At 47.5% G+C, this 15,706-nt stretch overlaps 1 protein-coding gene across 3 annotated transcripts in view; it reads left to right on the top strand.

Moving 5' to 3' along the window:
• The window catches only part of NUDT9 (nudix hydrolase 9), a 186,688-nt gene that overhangs the window by 125,845 nt on the left and 45,137 nt on the right, over nucleotides 1-15,706 (top strand). For all 3 annotated transcript variants that reach the window (XM_085618835.1, XM_085618834.1, XM_085618833.1), the window contains 2 exons: nucleotides 10,669-10,815; nucleotides 10,978-11,062. In XM_085618835.1, the coding sequence (XP_085474961.1) occupies nucleotides 10,669-10,815; nucleotides 10,978-11,062 (232 nt within the window). The remainder of the gene's footprint in view (nucleotides 1-10,668; nucleotides 10,816-10,977; nucleotides 11,063-15,706) is intronic.

Raw genomic sequence — 15,706 nt, 5'->3', positions numbered from 1 at the left:
GTCTATGAGAAGTGTCCCTCCAAGCTCGTCCATGAAGGCAGCGCCCAAGAGGAGACTTGTACAGTTTCCTGAGCATGATTTATTTGGTACAGCGCTTGTAGCCACCTTCTCTAGTAACAAACCAGATAAGTGTGCCTCTCAGCATTACAGAGATGTACGTGTTGTGAAGAAGTTTTCAAAGGATTCATCTCCTAAGAAAACCTAGTCGACGATGAGACTGTGGATGACATCGTCGATGATGAAGATACCATTGATACCATTGATTTTTTTTGTGGTTTTTTTAAACAAAGTTTTATTGTTTTTCCATACATCCAAAAAGGAAAACACACAACGGATAAAAAGAAAAGGGGTTTTGGTTACATACTTCTGATAGTTAGCAACATCCCAGTTTAAATCAGGTTATTTTAAGGCACAGTTATATCGCCATAGGATGTCCATGTCAATTTCTGGGCAAAGCTGATAATCATTACAGTAAGTATTTGTCAACCATTAGAAATTCCCATCCCCAACTGACCCCCCACCCTTCCACCCTCCCCACCCCTCCAGGCATGTCACTTAAGTGCTGACTGTAAGAGGTCAGAAAGCTGTTATCTCAGTAGGGCGACTTATTTGAATGGGAAGCAGCTGCAGCTGAGTGTCATCAGGGTTGTGTGCCTAGCGCCACTTCCATCCATGGAGTTACAGACCAAGGTGGGCACAGAGCTACCTATCCGTTAGTCCATGGCCTCCACAGGGCCACCCACAGATGAGTCATTTGCATCCACTTCGGGGAATTTGAGCGCTTCAGCCAGCGCTTCCCAAGCTCTCGCCTTTTCCAGGGCCTTGTCAGTCACCGTTCGGTTCGCTATTTGTAACCTAATCACTCCCTCACACTCGGCTCGTTTTAGGAATTCTGTTTTCCACTTTGCGATGCTAGGGCCCTGTTTCACCTTCCAATGTTTGGTGATGTTTCTCTTGGCCAGGAGCAGACCCAAATCTAAAAATTTACTAGTGATTTTGTTTTTTGACTTATGGGGAAACCAGTGTACTATACAGTGCGCCATGGTTATTTCTAGTTCTGTATCAGTGAGGGCTGACAGCAGTGTTGTTATATCCTCCAAATAACTGTCAAGGAACGAACAGTCCCATAGCATGGGTTTAAAATCTGCGATTTTTGCATTACATCTCGGACAGGTCGCTGGCTGGGCCGGTAAATATGTGTGTACTTTTGCTGGGGTAAGATATGCTCTGTGTAAAATATGGAAGTGCACTAATTGAAACCGCACATTCCTCGTGCTCTTCCAGGCCCTCTCCACTAGCTCTCCCCACGCCTTATCTAGGATGACCTCCCCTATGTCGGTTTCCCATTTGAACTTCAGGGCAGACAGGGGGAGTAAAGATTCCAGCGTCATGCATCTAAAGAGACACGTCACTGCTTTAAAAGTGCCTGCTGCCAACACTACATATTGGCAGCCCATGGAAGTTGGTGGTTCTGTAAGTCCCCCCACCCCAGTGCTTTCTGATGGCCGCAATGAGGGCCGTGCACTGTAGGAAATCCCCCCCTGGTAAGTCATAGCGGGTTTGCAGATCAATAAACGGGATCATGGCTCCCTCCTCATAAAGGTTCCCTCATTGTAATCAGCCCCTGCTGCGCCCAAGCCTCCAATCTCTGCCAATTGCCACTTTGTGGGAGCGCCCTGCACATGATCAATAGTATTTCCGGCACGTATGGGCACTTAATAGAGGCTCACCGCAAATATCTGTTCCAGCATTTTCGTGCTGTGGTAAGTTCTATGGTGAGGGTTGTGACGTTGACCGGGAGTCGCAGTATGATGCAGGACAACAACAACCAAAGCCCCAAGTCCTCCCTGGGCTCTTCTTCTCCCCTAGTGGCCCTCACCACCCATTGAGTGAGCCATTGAAATTGGGCTGCTAAGTAATAAGTCTTGTAGTCTGGGACCGATAGACCACCCTCTGCTCTTGGCCGCATGAGTGTGCTGAGCGCCACCCTGTGTCTTCCTTTACCCCATAGGAAAGATGTGATCATGGAACGGAGCTGCTTGAAGTACGTTCCCGGGATCCAGATCGGTAAGGTCCCAAAGTAATAAAGGGCGGTTACCATTTTTATTAGGGCCACATGGTCCGCTACGGACAATGGCAAAGAACTCCAGAATTCGAAGTTAGCTTTTACCCCCCTGATCGCCTTTCCAATATTACCCTCAAGAATGTCTTCCTGCTTGTGATAGATATGTGTGTCCAGGTAAGGTAGACATCTGTCTTCCCAGATCACGCCCTCTGTGTGCTGCGGACCTATTCTATCTCTACGCGCCGGGAATAGACAAGATTTCGACCAGTTCACCTTTAATCCTGCTACCCTGCTGAGGGCGTGGAGTCGGTTTTTTGCCCCCCTGGAGTGCCGCCCCGAGTTAGCAAGGAAAAGCAAAAGGTCGTCAGCATATAATGCAATATGATGGACCTGTCCATGTACGTCAAGCCCATGATATGCCTGCCCATTCTGGCATGTGTTGCCAAAGGCTCCATCGCCAGAGCAAACAGAGGGGAGAGGGGACACCCCTGTCGCATGCCCCGCTCCACCCTGCAAGAGTCCGAGATGAGCCCCCCAGTTTTAATTCTGGCGGTGGAGTCAGCGTATAAGAGAGCCGTCCAACTCACAAAGCCAGGTCTGAGCCCCATTTTTCGCATCACATGAAATAGGAAGATCCACTTCAGATGGTCAAAGGCTTTTTCTATGTCCACTGCAAAGATCATAGCGGCACCCACATGGTAAGTATCCGCTTCCAGGATCCGCATGAGTCTTATGATATTGAGCGCTGTTCTTCTAGTGGGGATGAACCCGGCTTGGTCATTGTGTATTAGGGTGGTCATGTGAGGGAGCAATCGGGAGGCTAGAATTTTACTTAATATTTTGTAGTCAAGATTGAGCATGGATAAGGGACGATACGCAGTTGTATCCCATGCCTGCTTGCCCGGCTTTAGCAAAGGAATGATGATCGCTTCTCTAGTTGAGGCAGGTAGTTTGCCAATTCTGTTGGCGTCATATAATTGGACAAGTTTGGGGGCTAGGAGGTCGATGTATTCGAGGTAAAATTCTATCGGGAGACCATCAGTGCCAGGGGTTTTATTGCGGGCCATACTCTTGATAGCTCCACGCACCTCCTTTACTTCGATCTCTCGACCCAACGAGATCGCCGTATCCTCATCCAGTGTAGGTAGATCAACCTCCCGCGTTAACTCCTGCAGTTCTTCATCTGTTGGGGACAACTGGCTCTGATAGAGCTCAGTATAATATTCCAAAAACAGGTTGTTAATTCCCTGTTGGTCATATCTAGCTACCCCATTCTGGTCTGTAATCTCTAGTATAACTGACCCTCGTCTGGGCGGGTTTGCCAACCAAGCCAGGAGGGCCTCAGATTTATCCCTCTCCGAGTGTGCCCGAGTGATGTAAGTTTTGTAATCGAAGCACCGCAGGCGCTCTATTTGTGTAGCTACTGCCTCTCTAGCCTCTAGTAACTGTTGTTGCTTGCCTGGGTTTTCGGTTCTGTCTTTTTCCAGGGTGCGCAGGTGCTAGTCTTTCCTCGTTATATCCTGCAGGAAAACCTTCCGAACCCCAACCAGCTCAGATATGCATTTCCCCCAAGGACTGTTTTGCAGGCGTCCCACTCCATGAGTGAAGATGTAGCCGTGCCCCAGTTGTCTTGGAAGTAGTTAGTGATAGCGGACCCTATAGTAGTGCAGAAAGCCTGGTCGTCTAAGGCCTCCGGGCGTAAACGCCAGGTAGGGATTTTAGGGCGTGCGCGTGACCATTGCAGCTGCACCAGAACGGGATTGTGGTTGGAGAGCGTCCTGCTGAGGTATTCTCTGCAACCAGCCCCCTCATGAACATCAGATGAACACAGAATGGCGTCCAGCCTAACATGCAATTTGTGGAGGGCCGAAAAGAAGGGGTAATCCCGGGCCATTGGATGTTGTGCCCTCCAGGTGTCGATTAAGCCCCATTTTTCTTGCCAATTGCGTCGTGATTCTGCCAGTTTGTTTGCAGGCGCATCAGGGAGTGGGGGGTGGGAGCGGTCAAGGTTAACGTCAGCAGTGCAATTGAAGTCGCCCCCCAGCAAAATCGATCCAGTGAAGACTGTTGCCAACCTCTCTGATGATGATGAAGACACCTTTGATGACGACCATACCATCAACAATGACACAGTCCAAGTTCAGCATTCTATCAATGACAACACCGTCGAGCATTCCATGGATGACTAAGAAACCGTCGATGATGACGACCATACCATCAACAACCACATCGTCTACAACAAAATCCCTGTCGATGATGTCACCGCTGAGAGCCACATAGTCAATGAAAAACATGCGAGGAAATGTTTTTTTTACCATTAAGGGTGACTGAATTACCTTCAGTTCAATTATTGCATGCAGATGAAAAAGAAAAGACTTTTGAGAGGCTGAAAGGCAAAGTGGTGAACTCGAAAGTCTGGCCGTGCCACTAAAACTGGAGGAACCAACTGTGCGGCGTTAAGATTGGGACCTTAAGGTAAGCATTCTTGAGGTCGAGTCTGGCAAAAAAGATGGATGCCCTCCATCTTGAAGTGGCGGAAGACCAGTCACTTGTTGAATTCCTGGTGATTGATCACCGGGCGCTGCCCCCATCCTGCTTCTCCACAAAGAACAGATTCCTCAAAAACCTGGAGGGAGGATGAGTGGATGGATGAATGGCCCCTTTAGCAAGGAATTCCTTAATCTCCACCAGAATAAGGGTAGCCTCCTGTTCAGAGAAGTGGAGGGGGTGAGGAGGGACGGGTTGGAAAGCCTAACCATAGAATTCTATGTGGAACCCTTGAACTGTTTGGAGCACCCAGGCATCGGACTTGAGAGCCCACCAATTGTCTACGAAATGGGCCAGCCAACCCCCCCAAGCACCTGTGAGAGATGAGGGCTAGATTCACCGTGTGTGCTGGACGACGGGCCTCCACCTCTGATCCGTTGAGAGAGCCTCTGTGCCTCGCCCGACCTCTAGTTAGGTAGAAAACCCTGAAGCAAGAGAAATCTTTCCATTGGCCTAGTTGAGAAGGTTGGCCCACGTTGGAGGCAGAAGATTGGAAATGGCCGGCCGTGCATCCCCTGCCATGATGGCCCTTGTGAAAACACGCACATTGAAAATGCGCATGATCAACGACTGGGCCTTATCAAGTTAGTTAATGGTTGATACATATTTTCCTAGTTCTTTGATGAACGGATCGCCACAGAGCCCACCCTGTGTCACCAGTCCGTCGTCAGACATGGCCAGTTCCCCCAGTTTGGTATCTATCTTTATGAACAGTGACCTGCCCTTCTCCATAGAGATAGCGCAGTTGGCGTTGCCGAGGAAAGTGATGGCCCAATGGGCCATACTGGAGAGCACTTCCAGGTAAAGGAGCGCTCAGGAGCTTATCCTCCCTTGACCACCAACAGTGGTCAATACCCTTCTTTGGGTCCCTGATGTAATTGGCCAAAAAGGTGGTCAATCGTGCGTCAATCTTAGGCGTAACACCTACTTTGCCTTCTAAGGAAGGGCAGGGGCACTCGACTCAAAGGCAGTTCTGTACCTCTTTGTCTAGAGATTTGCGTAACCTGCCTTCCTCATACATGGTTACCTTGTCCCCTGGGTACCAATCGGAGGAGCGAGGATGCATAAGCTCCTCTGGGTCCAACATATGAAATTGCGCTCTGCCGGACCCTTCGGTGGTAGGGCCTGTCCCTTGAGGGGAGTTGGTCATCGGTCTCCAGGATCGTTCATGATCTGAGTCGCCATCTGATCACATGTGGGATCCATCAGAGACAGGAGGGGAGAAGGAGGTGCTATTGGACCGGGAGCCATGGGGTTTTCAGGGGTGTCCAGATTGGGTACAGGACGACGGGTTGAAGCCTAGGAGTTCTTCAACCTAAAAAAAACATCTTGGTCCACCCCCGCCAGTTGTGGGCGCTTGAACAGGTTCTCGCTGAGGAGAGCAGTGGGCAACCCTGGAGGTATGGGGCCAAAGGCCCAGGGAGTTCTTGATTATGGAGGCGTCAACTCTGTCACAACATTTTTCTGTGCCAGGGAAGTAGGAGTATTACTCCTCTTCCCTGTATCACTCATCATATTCCTCCATAGGGATTACGTAGGTATCCCAGCAACTGCCCATGTACCAGGAGTAACAGTGGTATTTCACAGGGTAAGAGGGAATTTTAAGCAGGGGGTACCCAGAAATATAGATATGGTAGCTGAGCTACACCCAAGCTCCAGCAATGCTCCCAGGAGTAACGGGGCAATGGGCCCCAGCAGACAGCACTCGACCTCAGTTATAGTGAGCACTGACTGGAAGAAAAACCCCTAGGCTGTGTCTGCCAGTAAAATGGGAGCTTAGCTCGCTGTAAACAAATTCCTACCCCTCGGGGTGTCAAGCTCCAGACGATAAAGGGGCCAACCAACCCACTACTCGCACTGCTGATTGAAGGCTTTCGGCAAGTGAGGTTGTTTTAAATGTGACGTGATGTGTGCTCCGCGGGCAGTGAGAGGGAGAGTCGCGCAAAGGTGAGATGTGGGGTTGTGCGCCCTCTAGCAGGTACAAGACACTGTGCACCCTACCCCGTTTCCTTACAAATGGACTGAAGGCCAGCAGAGAAAGGAGCGACAAAGCGTTCCCGTAGCCCTGAATGGCAACACACATTAAACAATGAGTAAAACACCACAAGCGGGGACTGAAGTCCCGACACTTAACTTGCACTCAGCTGCGAGCAGCGAAGAAAGAGGTCAAGAGAAGAGAGACAAGAGCGGATGATGGTGCTCCCTACTGCTGATTGGATATTTGTAAGAAACTGGCTCTATATATACTGCACCAAAGTGAGGTACAGTGAGTATAGAGTCCAAGAGTCTCCAGAGGTTTGGCAGAGGTTAAAGTTAGATAGAACCTTACTCTCTAAAGTGGTAGCGTGGTCGAGCAGTAAGGCAGTATCAGAGGACAGTGTAAAGCATTTGATGTACACATTCAGTCAGCAAATGGTCTCACACACTCAAGAACTGAACTCTAGGCCAATTGTTTTGTATAAAATAATATACTGTTTTATTTCTAGAACCAAGCAAGCCTGGTACAGGTAAGCATATAAATACTTTGCAGTAGTAATTGACTTGTTTGAACACAGTTCAGAATTGCAGTATAACTGGTACTGGTTTTGATTACAGGTTTAAGAAAGCAGTTTGCAACACAATGCAGGTATAGTACATTCAATTGAATGGGCTTTTTAAGTAGAAATGCAGTTAATTACTTTTCAGATTACTTTTCTAACCACAGGACTGGATCCTAGATTCAGCCCTGGGACATTTCCTGAAAACAGGTGAGTAAATGCGTTTTGGTTAAAGGTATGATTTTTAAAGAATATTATTGTATTTCAAAAGTTGACACTTCGAAACTTTTTCACATAGAATCACCAATGTTATCCTATGGGAGGAAATTCACTTAGCAGGTAAGTTAGGTTATCGTTACTTTTTCTTACTCAGTGCTGGATCCTGGATTCAGCACTGGGACATTTCCTGAAAACAGTTGAGAAAATGCGTTTTGGTTAATCGGCTGATTTTTAAGGAATATTTGCAGTTTTCAAAAGTCGACACTGAGAGAAAAAGTGTCAATGTTATCCTATGAGGAAAAATGAGTTATCGGTTTCAAGGTAATTAATCGGTCTTTTGAGTTAGGGTTCTGGGGTTAGACACATGGGGTCTCCCAGGGTCAGTGATGCACTGTTATTGCACCTTCAGCGGCACTCGGGCGCCCGGGTGCAGAGTGTTGAGGCCCAGTGTTATCCTATGGGGGATAGGGGGACTCCGGTTGGTGGCTGCTGGCAAGCAGGCCACAGGGTTGTGGGAGCCAAGCTCCTAGGGTTAAGCTCAGGGCATGTTGGGGACCAAGTTAGCACCAAAGGGACACCCTCAGCGGCGCTAGGGCAGCCAGGTGCAGGGTGCAGTTTAGAGGTCTGGTGCCCTGTTGAATTCAATGGAGATTCTCTGGGACAAAGAAACACTGCAGGCTCAGGCCGAACATCTTCCAGGAGTCACCACCACTTCGAGGGGTAAGCTGGGATGGAGCGGGATGGTCAGGCACCACTGGGTTGGGCACACAACGCCGTGGGGCGTCGGGTGCAGGGGTGCCTTTAGACGTTGGATTTTCTTACCTGCTCTGGTCGCGGTAGGGGGGTGTCTCCTGGATTGAGGCTGCAAGCGTCGTCTGGAGGCTTGAGGTGGGTCAGGGGTCGCCGGATCTCGGGTCAGGATCGCCTGGGGGACCTCGTCGTGGTGTTTGTTCATTCAAACACCGGCCGGGCTCAGCGGGTGCAGAGTGTGCTGGATTTGCGGGTCCTGGCTGGCACCAGAAGCTGCAGTTGAAACACGTCTGGTGCTCAGGGGAGAAACAGCTTGGAAAGTGAATGCAGGCAGGTCCTCCGGGGTTTTTGAGGGTGCTGGCCGCTGAACACGCCGGGGTTTTGCAGGAGCAGGTTCGAGAGTAGACAGGCCTGTAGGGCTGGGGCCAAGTCAGTGGGCGTCATCCTCTTGTTAGCTCTGCACGGCTTCTCGTCCTCCTTCTTTTCTTGTGGTTTCTGGATCTGAGGAAGGAAGGTTCAGGGTGCCCCTAAATGCTAAATTTAGGGGCGTTACAGGTAGGTGAAAGGCAGGGACCAATGGGTCCCTTCCCTGGGGTGGGTACACCCCCTATTCTGCCACTCTCCAGTGGGAGGGGGCAGAGGCTGTCCCTGGTTGGCTGGGTCCCCCCATCCTCAAGATGGCGGGGACTCGAGATTGTGATTCACCTCGCCTCCCCCACCTTAGGGGTGGAGTTGGCAGAGGTGGGCACACCTCTCTTCCTCACTTTGTTTTTCCCGCTGGGTCTCCCGCCCAAGGGGGGGGGGGGGGTAGAACCAGTGGGTACCAGTTGCTGACTACAGCAAGTGGTCTGGAGAAGCTCACAAAGGCAGCATGCCTTTGAAACTTCTCCTTCGTGAACCCAGCCCATCCTGGGGGAGGGGGCTTGGCACCTCGTCCCAGGATGTGCATTGTTTCAGGCCCCCGAGAGCAGAAACCTCTCGACCCAGGGGTCCAGAAACATGTCTGGTGGTGGCAGCCTGTGCAGCCACTCAGTCAGGTCACTGGGAGTTGGTCGAGTTTCAGGGGGTATCTCTAAGATGCCCTCCGTCATGCATTTTACATTAAATCTCACACTGGCATCAGTGTGGGTTTAATGTGCTGAGAAGTTTGTTACCAAACTTCCCAGTCTTCAGTGCAGCCATTTTGGTGCTGTGGAGTTCGTAATGACAACCTCTCAGCACCATATACTCTTAATGGCAGCACTGCACTTACAGGGCCCAGGAATGGACTTGGGCACTGTAGGGGTGCAGGGCTTATGCACCTGTACCCTCACCACTGGAATAGGGCACCCAGCTAGAGGGGTGACTGATGTATGCCAGGGCAGTGGTTTGTGGGCATGGCACACAGGGATGTGTGCCATGTCGGCTCTTTGTTTTGTTCTGCACCCAGACACTCAGCCTGCAAAAGGCAGTGTGTGTGTGTCAGGGTACAGGGCCTCTAAAGGTGGCACAAGAAGTGCTGCAGTCCTTAGGGGCCTTCTCTGGTCACAGTGCCCTGGGTACCTATGGTACGATTTACCAGGGGCTGACATGTGGCCAGTTATGCCAATTGGGTTTAGGCTTCAATGCAGTTTTAGGGAAGGAACACAGGCCCTGGGTACCTGATTGGCAGGAGCCCAGGGCACACTCAGTCAAAGTACATCAGCAATTCAGCAAAAAGTGGGGGCATACCGTGTAAGAAAGAGGGCACTTTCTCACAATATTGGACTTACCTTCTTTGATCTTCATTGTCCCTGGGTTTATGGGAAATGAAGTTTTGTGTTTGACATGGCTGCTGTTTGAATAAAGTAGAAGAAATAGCATAACCTAACCTTTGGGTCCTGACATAGAATTCAAAATTGTAACTGTCATAGTATTTTAAAAGGCGTTGGAGAGCAGACCCTCACCCCCAAAAAACTGCCCAAGAATGTGTTTATTAAAAGCATTTGAATATAAGCCTTTCTTTCTTACTTAATCTCCCAGTAGTTTTGTAAACCAGAGAGAACTCAGAAAGAGTGTGAAGGTTAATGAGAGGTCATGTGAAAGTCTGTGAGTATCAGTGAGAGGGCAATGCTTGACTTCTATGCTTAGTACACACCACCAATCTGTGTGGGCTTTCTTGCCCTTACAGTATCACAATGGAGTCCTGACTTATTGTCTGAGGGTTTCTGGAAGAGAGTACATTCAAAGGTGAAAATGGAGCTCACTACTTATACCGATTCCATTCTTGACCTTTTTCTGTATGTTTAACCATTGGTGGGAAGACCTAATTTCAGTCTTTGCACCCAGTGTTTCATTGATCTCTTTTTGTGGAACACCCCACTCTTTTGTTGAGAGCAGAGCTCCATTTCCATTTGATTCAATTGTGCTTGGCCTATCTAGTGATGGTGACAGAAGGGTTAAGAATGTTTTGTGCCATGCAAGTGATACTAAGGCTGATCGACTACAGGTTTACTTCCATTTGTAGAAGTCATTGCTCTCAAGTTAGCTTTAAGTTGGTTATCTCATTGAAAGTGATATGTTCTGTTACAGGGCATGGTGGACCCCGGAGAGAAGATCGGAGTCACACTGAAGCGCGAGTTTGGGGAGGAGGCACTGAATGCACTGGAAAAGACAAGTGCAGAGAGGCAGGTCATAGAAGAGCAACTGAACCTGCTTTTCAGCCAGGAGCAGTTTGAGGTATGGGCGGCCCAGTGGAAAATAAAGATTTGAACCTCTATGTGTGCATATGTGTTTCAGGCTGGTGGCGTGTTTTTGTATACACATTTATTTTTGACTGTAGATGCTCTGCTCTCTGTCAATGCAGACACAAGGGTAACCTCTGTCCTCCTTTTTACCAAGGTGTTCAATGGTTACGTTGATGACCCACGCAACACTGACAATGCTTGGATGGAGACCAAAGCTGTGAATTATCATGATGACACAGGTTAGTATATCTGTACTTACTTTGGAAGGGTGTGAATGTCCTGAAACCCGGCAATAATAAAACTATCTAAATATATCTATCCAAAACAGTGCACTTGGGATGCTGAACCTTGTTTTGTTTCCCCAGTTGGGTATGTGTTCCAGTTCTTCCCATGCCTTCTATGGCAGGAGAGGCAAATACTCCGTTTCATCATTAACAAGCCATCACAGAGCTATTGTTTAGATTTTGCAGTTGCTAAAGTATGGAGTTTGTAAATGTTCACTACATTGGGCGACAAACCTATCAACTGTCCAGTTTTCAGTGTACAATATGATCAGAAACATGATTCTGTCTCCTAGGGCATATGCTAATTTAATTGGTTGTCCATGAAAACACACATATTTCATATCACTCCAGTGAGAGTGTGCATGTCTATTTCACATGACAAGCAGGGAGATCTTGTAGCTAACAACTTATTTTGTCCCAAAGTTTAGGTACAAATGGAGAGGAGAAGAGAGATTCTAAATGCTAATCAACTGAATGCACTTTTTGTACACACCTGCATCTTCTGGACTAGGAAGGACCTAAATCCCTTCCTGGTCCCTGAATAAAGTCAGTGCAGTTAAATGTATTGCCTATTTATTGAAGTCCTGTATCTGCATAGGAAGTGCACAGAGACTGTTCAGATTGCAGTGTCCACCATAAAAATGTTTTAAAAAGAAACAACTAAAAACTGATAGATGCTTGGAAGGATTAAATCAGAGGTTAAAACCGGATGTGATCTCACCAGAAAGAATAATTAGACTGTGTTTTTTCATGCACTGGTTCAGTCTTCTATTATATGTAAACCTTGATCCTACTTTCTAAATGTTCTCATATCAGTGTTTGACTAAATCAAGATACTAGGATCTGTGTTTAAATATATCAGAAGACTGACTGAATAAGTGCATGGCTGTATAGTTAAAGGATGCAATTCAGTAGGTATAAGCCCTCTTTTTAATTGAAAGGAGGCAAGGAGCAGCACATCCAGATTACTCCCCATTTGCAAAAACTAGTCTCAACCAAAAACCAGATGTGAATATTTAACAATATCAGTCTAGGGCAGAATGTCTCCTCAGTCATTGACAGATCTAACCAGTATCTCAAAAAGTGGACCATTAAACTTTAATTGTGCAATGATAAAGACTTTATGGCTACAGATTACAATGTTTTTAAATAATAAATGTTTGTGTGATATAATGTTAAGTAATAATGTTACTTAATTTTAATATTAAAAACAGCAGCAAAGTTTTATCTACTATTTGACTGTAACGGTCTCTCGGTTTGCCTTTAATGCTGGCTAAGCTATACTCATGAGTGCTGTGAATCGTACAGAAGAAGCCAGGGTACAGAGCAGTGAGTGTGTGCTCTAATATTTTTGGCAAGATAATACGCAAGGTATGTGAAAAGGGTGCAGCGCTGAGACAGGACAACAAACCCCGAACACTCCTAAGAAGTGCTCATTGTAAATAGAAAAAAAGTTCCAAAGGCACAAGTGAAGGAAGACAAGTCCTGTAGCATTACTCCATGAGAGCTAACAATTGTGAAAAGATGGGACAAACATGAAACATTAACCACTTAGAAGCAACGTTTTTTAAAGGTCATCAACATAAGCCAATCAAAAGCTGTGGGCGGGCTTTAAGCCCACAGAGTGAATATAGCATGTCTCAAAGACAGCACATGTACTCTGCCATGTTTCCTCATTTTTGGGTGGGGCCTCCTATTTTGCATCATCTTTATCTATAATGGAAAGAGCATTTTCCCTTTTGCCTTCATTTTTAGGTCTCGCCTATGCAGTGCAATGGCCTGTGCTTGCAAAGCCTCTTATATTAAAAAAAAATCTTAAATGGGGCTTAGAACCTGCCCAGTACTTATCTGAGCTTGCCATTGGTTGATTCCAACATTGCTCAAATTTACATGCTTCTGGTTGGTCAGCACAGTGACTTTGCACGTCTTCCTGCTCCGCTTTGCCTGTCTTCCTGCTCTGCATTGCCTGTCCATGCCATGGTGTGGAGCTTGGACCAAGTACACCTTTCGGTCACCGGCTACTGGCCAGTGCCCTTCCACTGGCTACCCCTCTGAAAGTACTTCTTTTGTTTTTCATCCCCTAGCAAGCACTACATGCAAGTGCATCTACAGGCTGTCTTCTCTCCTCCCATTGTTGCTTCTCCTTCACCCGCTCGCCCCCATTCCCCTGTTGCTGTTCCTACCCCACACACCTGCCTGCTAATTGTTATTTGCACGTCTTCTCAGCGAAACCCTGGAGAGATCAGATTAAAAGTACAGCCCACTTCAGAAGGGCATTTCCCTCGCTCCCGCCCTCCTCCTTCCCTCTTTTAGAAATTGCCTTTGAATTTGCTGGTAATCAATTCGACCTGTATTTCTATTATTACCTAATTTGCTAACATACTTTCAAAATAATGTCTTCTTATGAAAAAACAAATTGTGTCTGTGTTCGCTCATGCTGTGCTCCTATTAAATAAATCCATCCGATTCCTGCGACATTGTAGTCTGTTTTTCCTTTCTCAAGTGTGAAATAATCTTTGACGCCTTCTGGTTAATGCCTCTATGAGTGCAGCTGCTGCTCCTGCTTTGTGTTTCTGGGCGTCCAATACTGGCTTTATGGCCTCTGTAGTAAGTGTTGGCTCGTGTCAGTAGAGTGTGGATGTTTTGGCTAACAAATTTTACAATGTACAGAGTCAACCCGTCCACCTGAACTACTGCCTCAGCTCATCCTTTTCTTTAATTACACTCTTATTTTTGGTTTGCTTGCACATCGTGATATTAACAACATAGTCTGCAGCAAACACAGATGAATGCATTCTCTCATGCCTTGCAAAACACGTTGTGAAGCCCCTTACGGCGGTAGACCGATCACAGGACTTACTAGTGTTTCGATAGGGCCGTGCCCAGTATTTATTGAACAAAATAATGGAAATACAATCCCGGCGTTGCTTTTCTTCAGGAAATAAGGAGTGTTTTCTTTATCCCTTTAGCGTTGTCGGGCAGTTTGTTCTTCCACTCTCAGGTCGGGGTGTGTTTTCCTCCAATCATGGCAAAAAGGGGAGGTGGAGGAAATACAAAACAAAAAAAAGGCACTGGTTAGTGCTACGAAACCGTTTGATAGCTCTTCAAGGGAGGAAGACCCGTGTTGGAGGTTTTGTCTTTTTAAAGCGCTACTAGTGAGGGGGGGAAGGGCGGAAAACAGAACGCCGTCACCAGAGATAAACAATAGGGGGAAATAGGCAAAAAGCAATATGGAGGGGTTGCCTGGTGCTCACGATAAACCGTTGTGTGGCTATCCCTGTTTTAGCTGGTAGGCTTTCTTACTCCCGCCCCGCTTCCAAATCCCCGTACCCGAGCACGCACCTGTGCAAGCCACGACCCTCCGGGGCCATGGCTGGGCGCTGCGTCCTCCGGGTGGTCTCTTGTCACCTTCGTCGAGGGTCCGGGCGTCCTCTTCCTGGATTTTGGTGTCGATGCGTACGGCGTCCAACCTGCTCCTTCCGTCCGGCTGCTTCTCTCTTCTTCTTCCAGGAAGGCCCTCCCCTTAACTGGAATAGGGAGGTAGAACTCCGCCTCTCTGGGGGGTGGACCTGGATTAAAGGGCCAGTCTTCGTTAGGGAACGTGATGAGTCTGTGTTCGTCAGAGGGCTGAAAGGAAGAAAAAGCGGAGGGTTCAGGGACTTCGCGAGGCGGGGTCACGTGAGGACAGGGCATAGTCCGACACACGTACATAGTTTGTCTTTACTAATTCAAAGTGCCCTGACTTATGCATGTGCACCCCTTTTTTAGCTATCTGATTTGAATGTGGGGGACCCTTTCATTTCTGTGGGTTGGACTGTTTTTAGTGTTGATTTCCGTGATTTTTTCAACATGTTGCATAGCAGCTCAACTGCTGAGCAACACATGAAAAGGCAAAGACACATACATAGGTGAAACCTATTGGCTTTGCCAATGCTTGTTATTATTGGTTTGTACAAAAAATGCCTTCCTCATCTGCCTGCTGCAGCGGCCGAGAATGGTCACTTATACCTTGCCTTCATGGATCTGTCGGCAGCCTTTGATTGTGTGGCACAGTCTAAGCTGTGGCAGTTCATAGAGGCAATGGTAATTGAGATCCAGATTATTAATGTAATCCGTGACCTGTATGCCGGAGCCACAGCTTGTGTTCGGTTTGGCAAGGGATGAGAGTGCACAAAACATTTTAACATTTCTAGGGGCATGCGGCAGGGGTGCGCCCTTCTTCTTTGCTTTATATATTAATGCTGTAGAATCTGCATTGCTAGAGTCTACCACAGACGTTCCTCTTATTAATTCTCTTTCAGTCCCGATATTCCTCTATGCTGATGACGCGGTGATCCTTGCACGCATAGGCAACGCACTGTGTCAACTCGTAGAGAAGTACGCAAAATTTATGAATATCCTGGATCTGAAAATTATTAACTATTCCAAGTCCTTTGTTCTTGTGGCAGGCCCAAAGCAGCAGAAACAGCCACGAATGTATGTTGAAGGGGTAAAGCTAGATGTTGTAGACTCTTTTAACTATTTAGGGATCGTGTTCGATCAAGAAAATAATTGGAGAAATATGGTCTCTAACAGGGGATTATTGATGGAAAAAAATAT

The sequence above is a fragment of the Triturus cristatus genome, chromosome 7, assembly GCF_964204655.1.
Source record: "Triturus cristatus chromosome 7, aTriCri1.1, whole genome shotgun sequence".
NCBI lineage: Eukaryota > Metazoa > Chordata > Amphibia > Caudata > Salamandridae > Triturus > Triturus cristatus.
The sequence above is the reverse complement of the archived record's forward strand: the minus strand, read 5'-3'. Positions and strand labels throughout refer to the sequence as shown.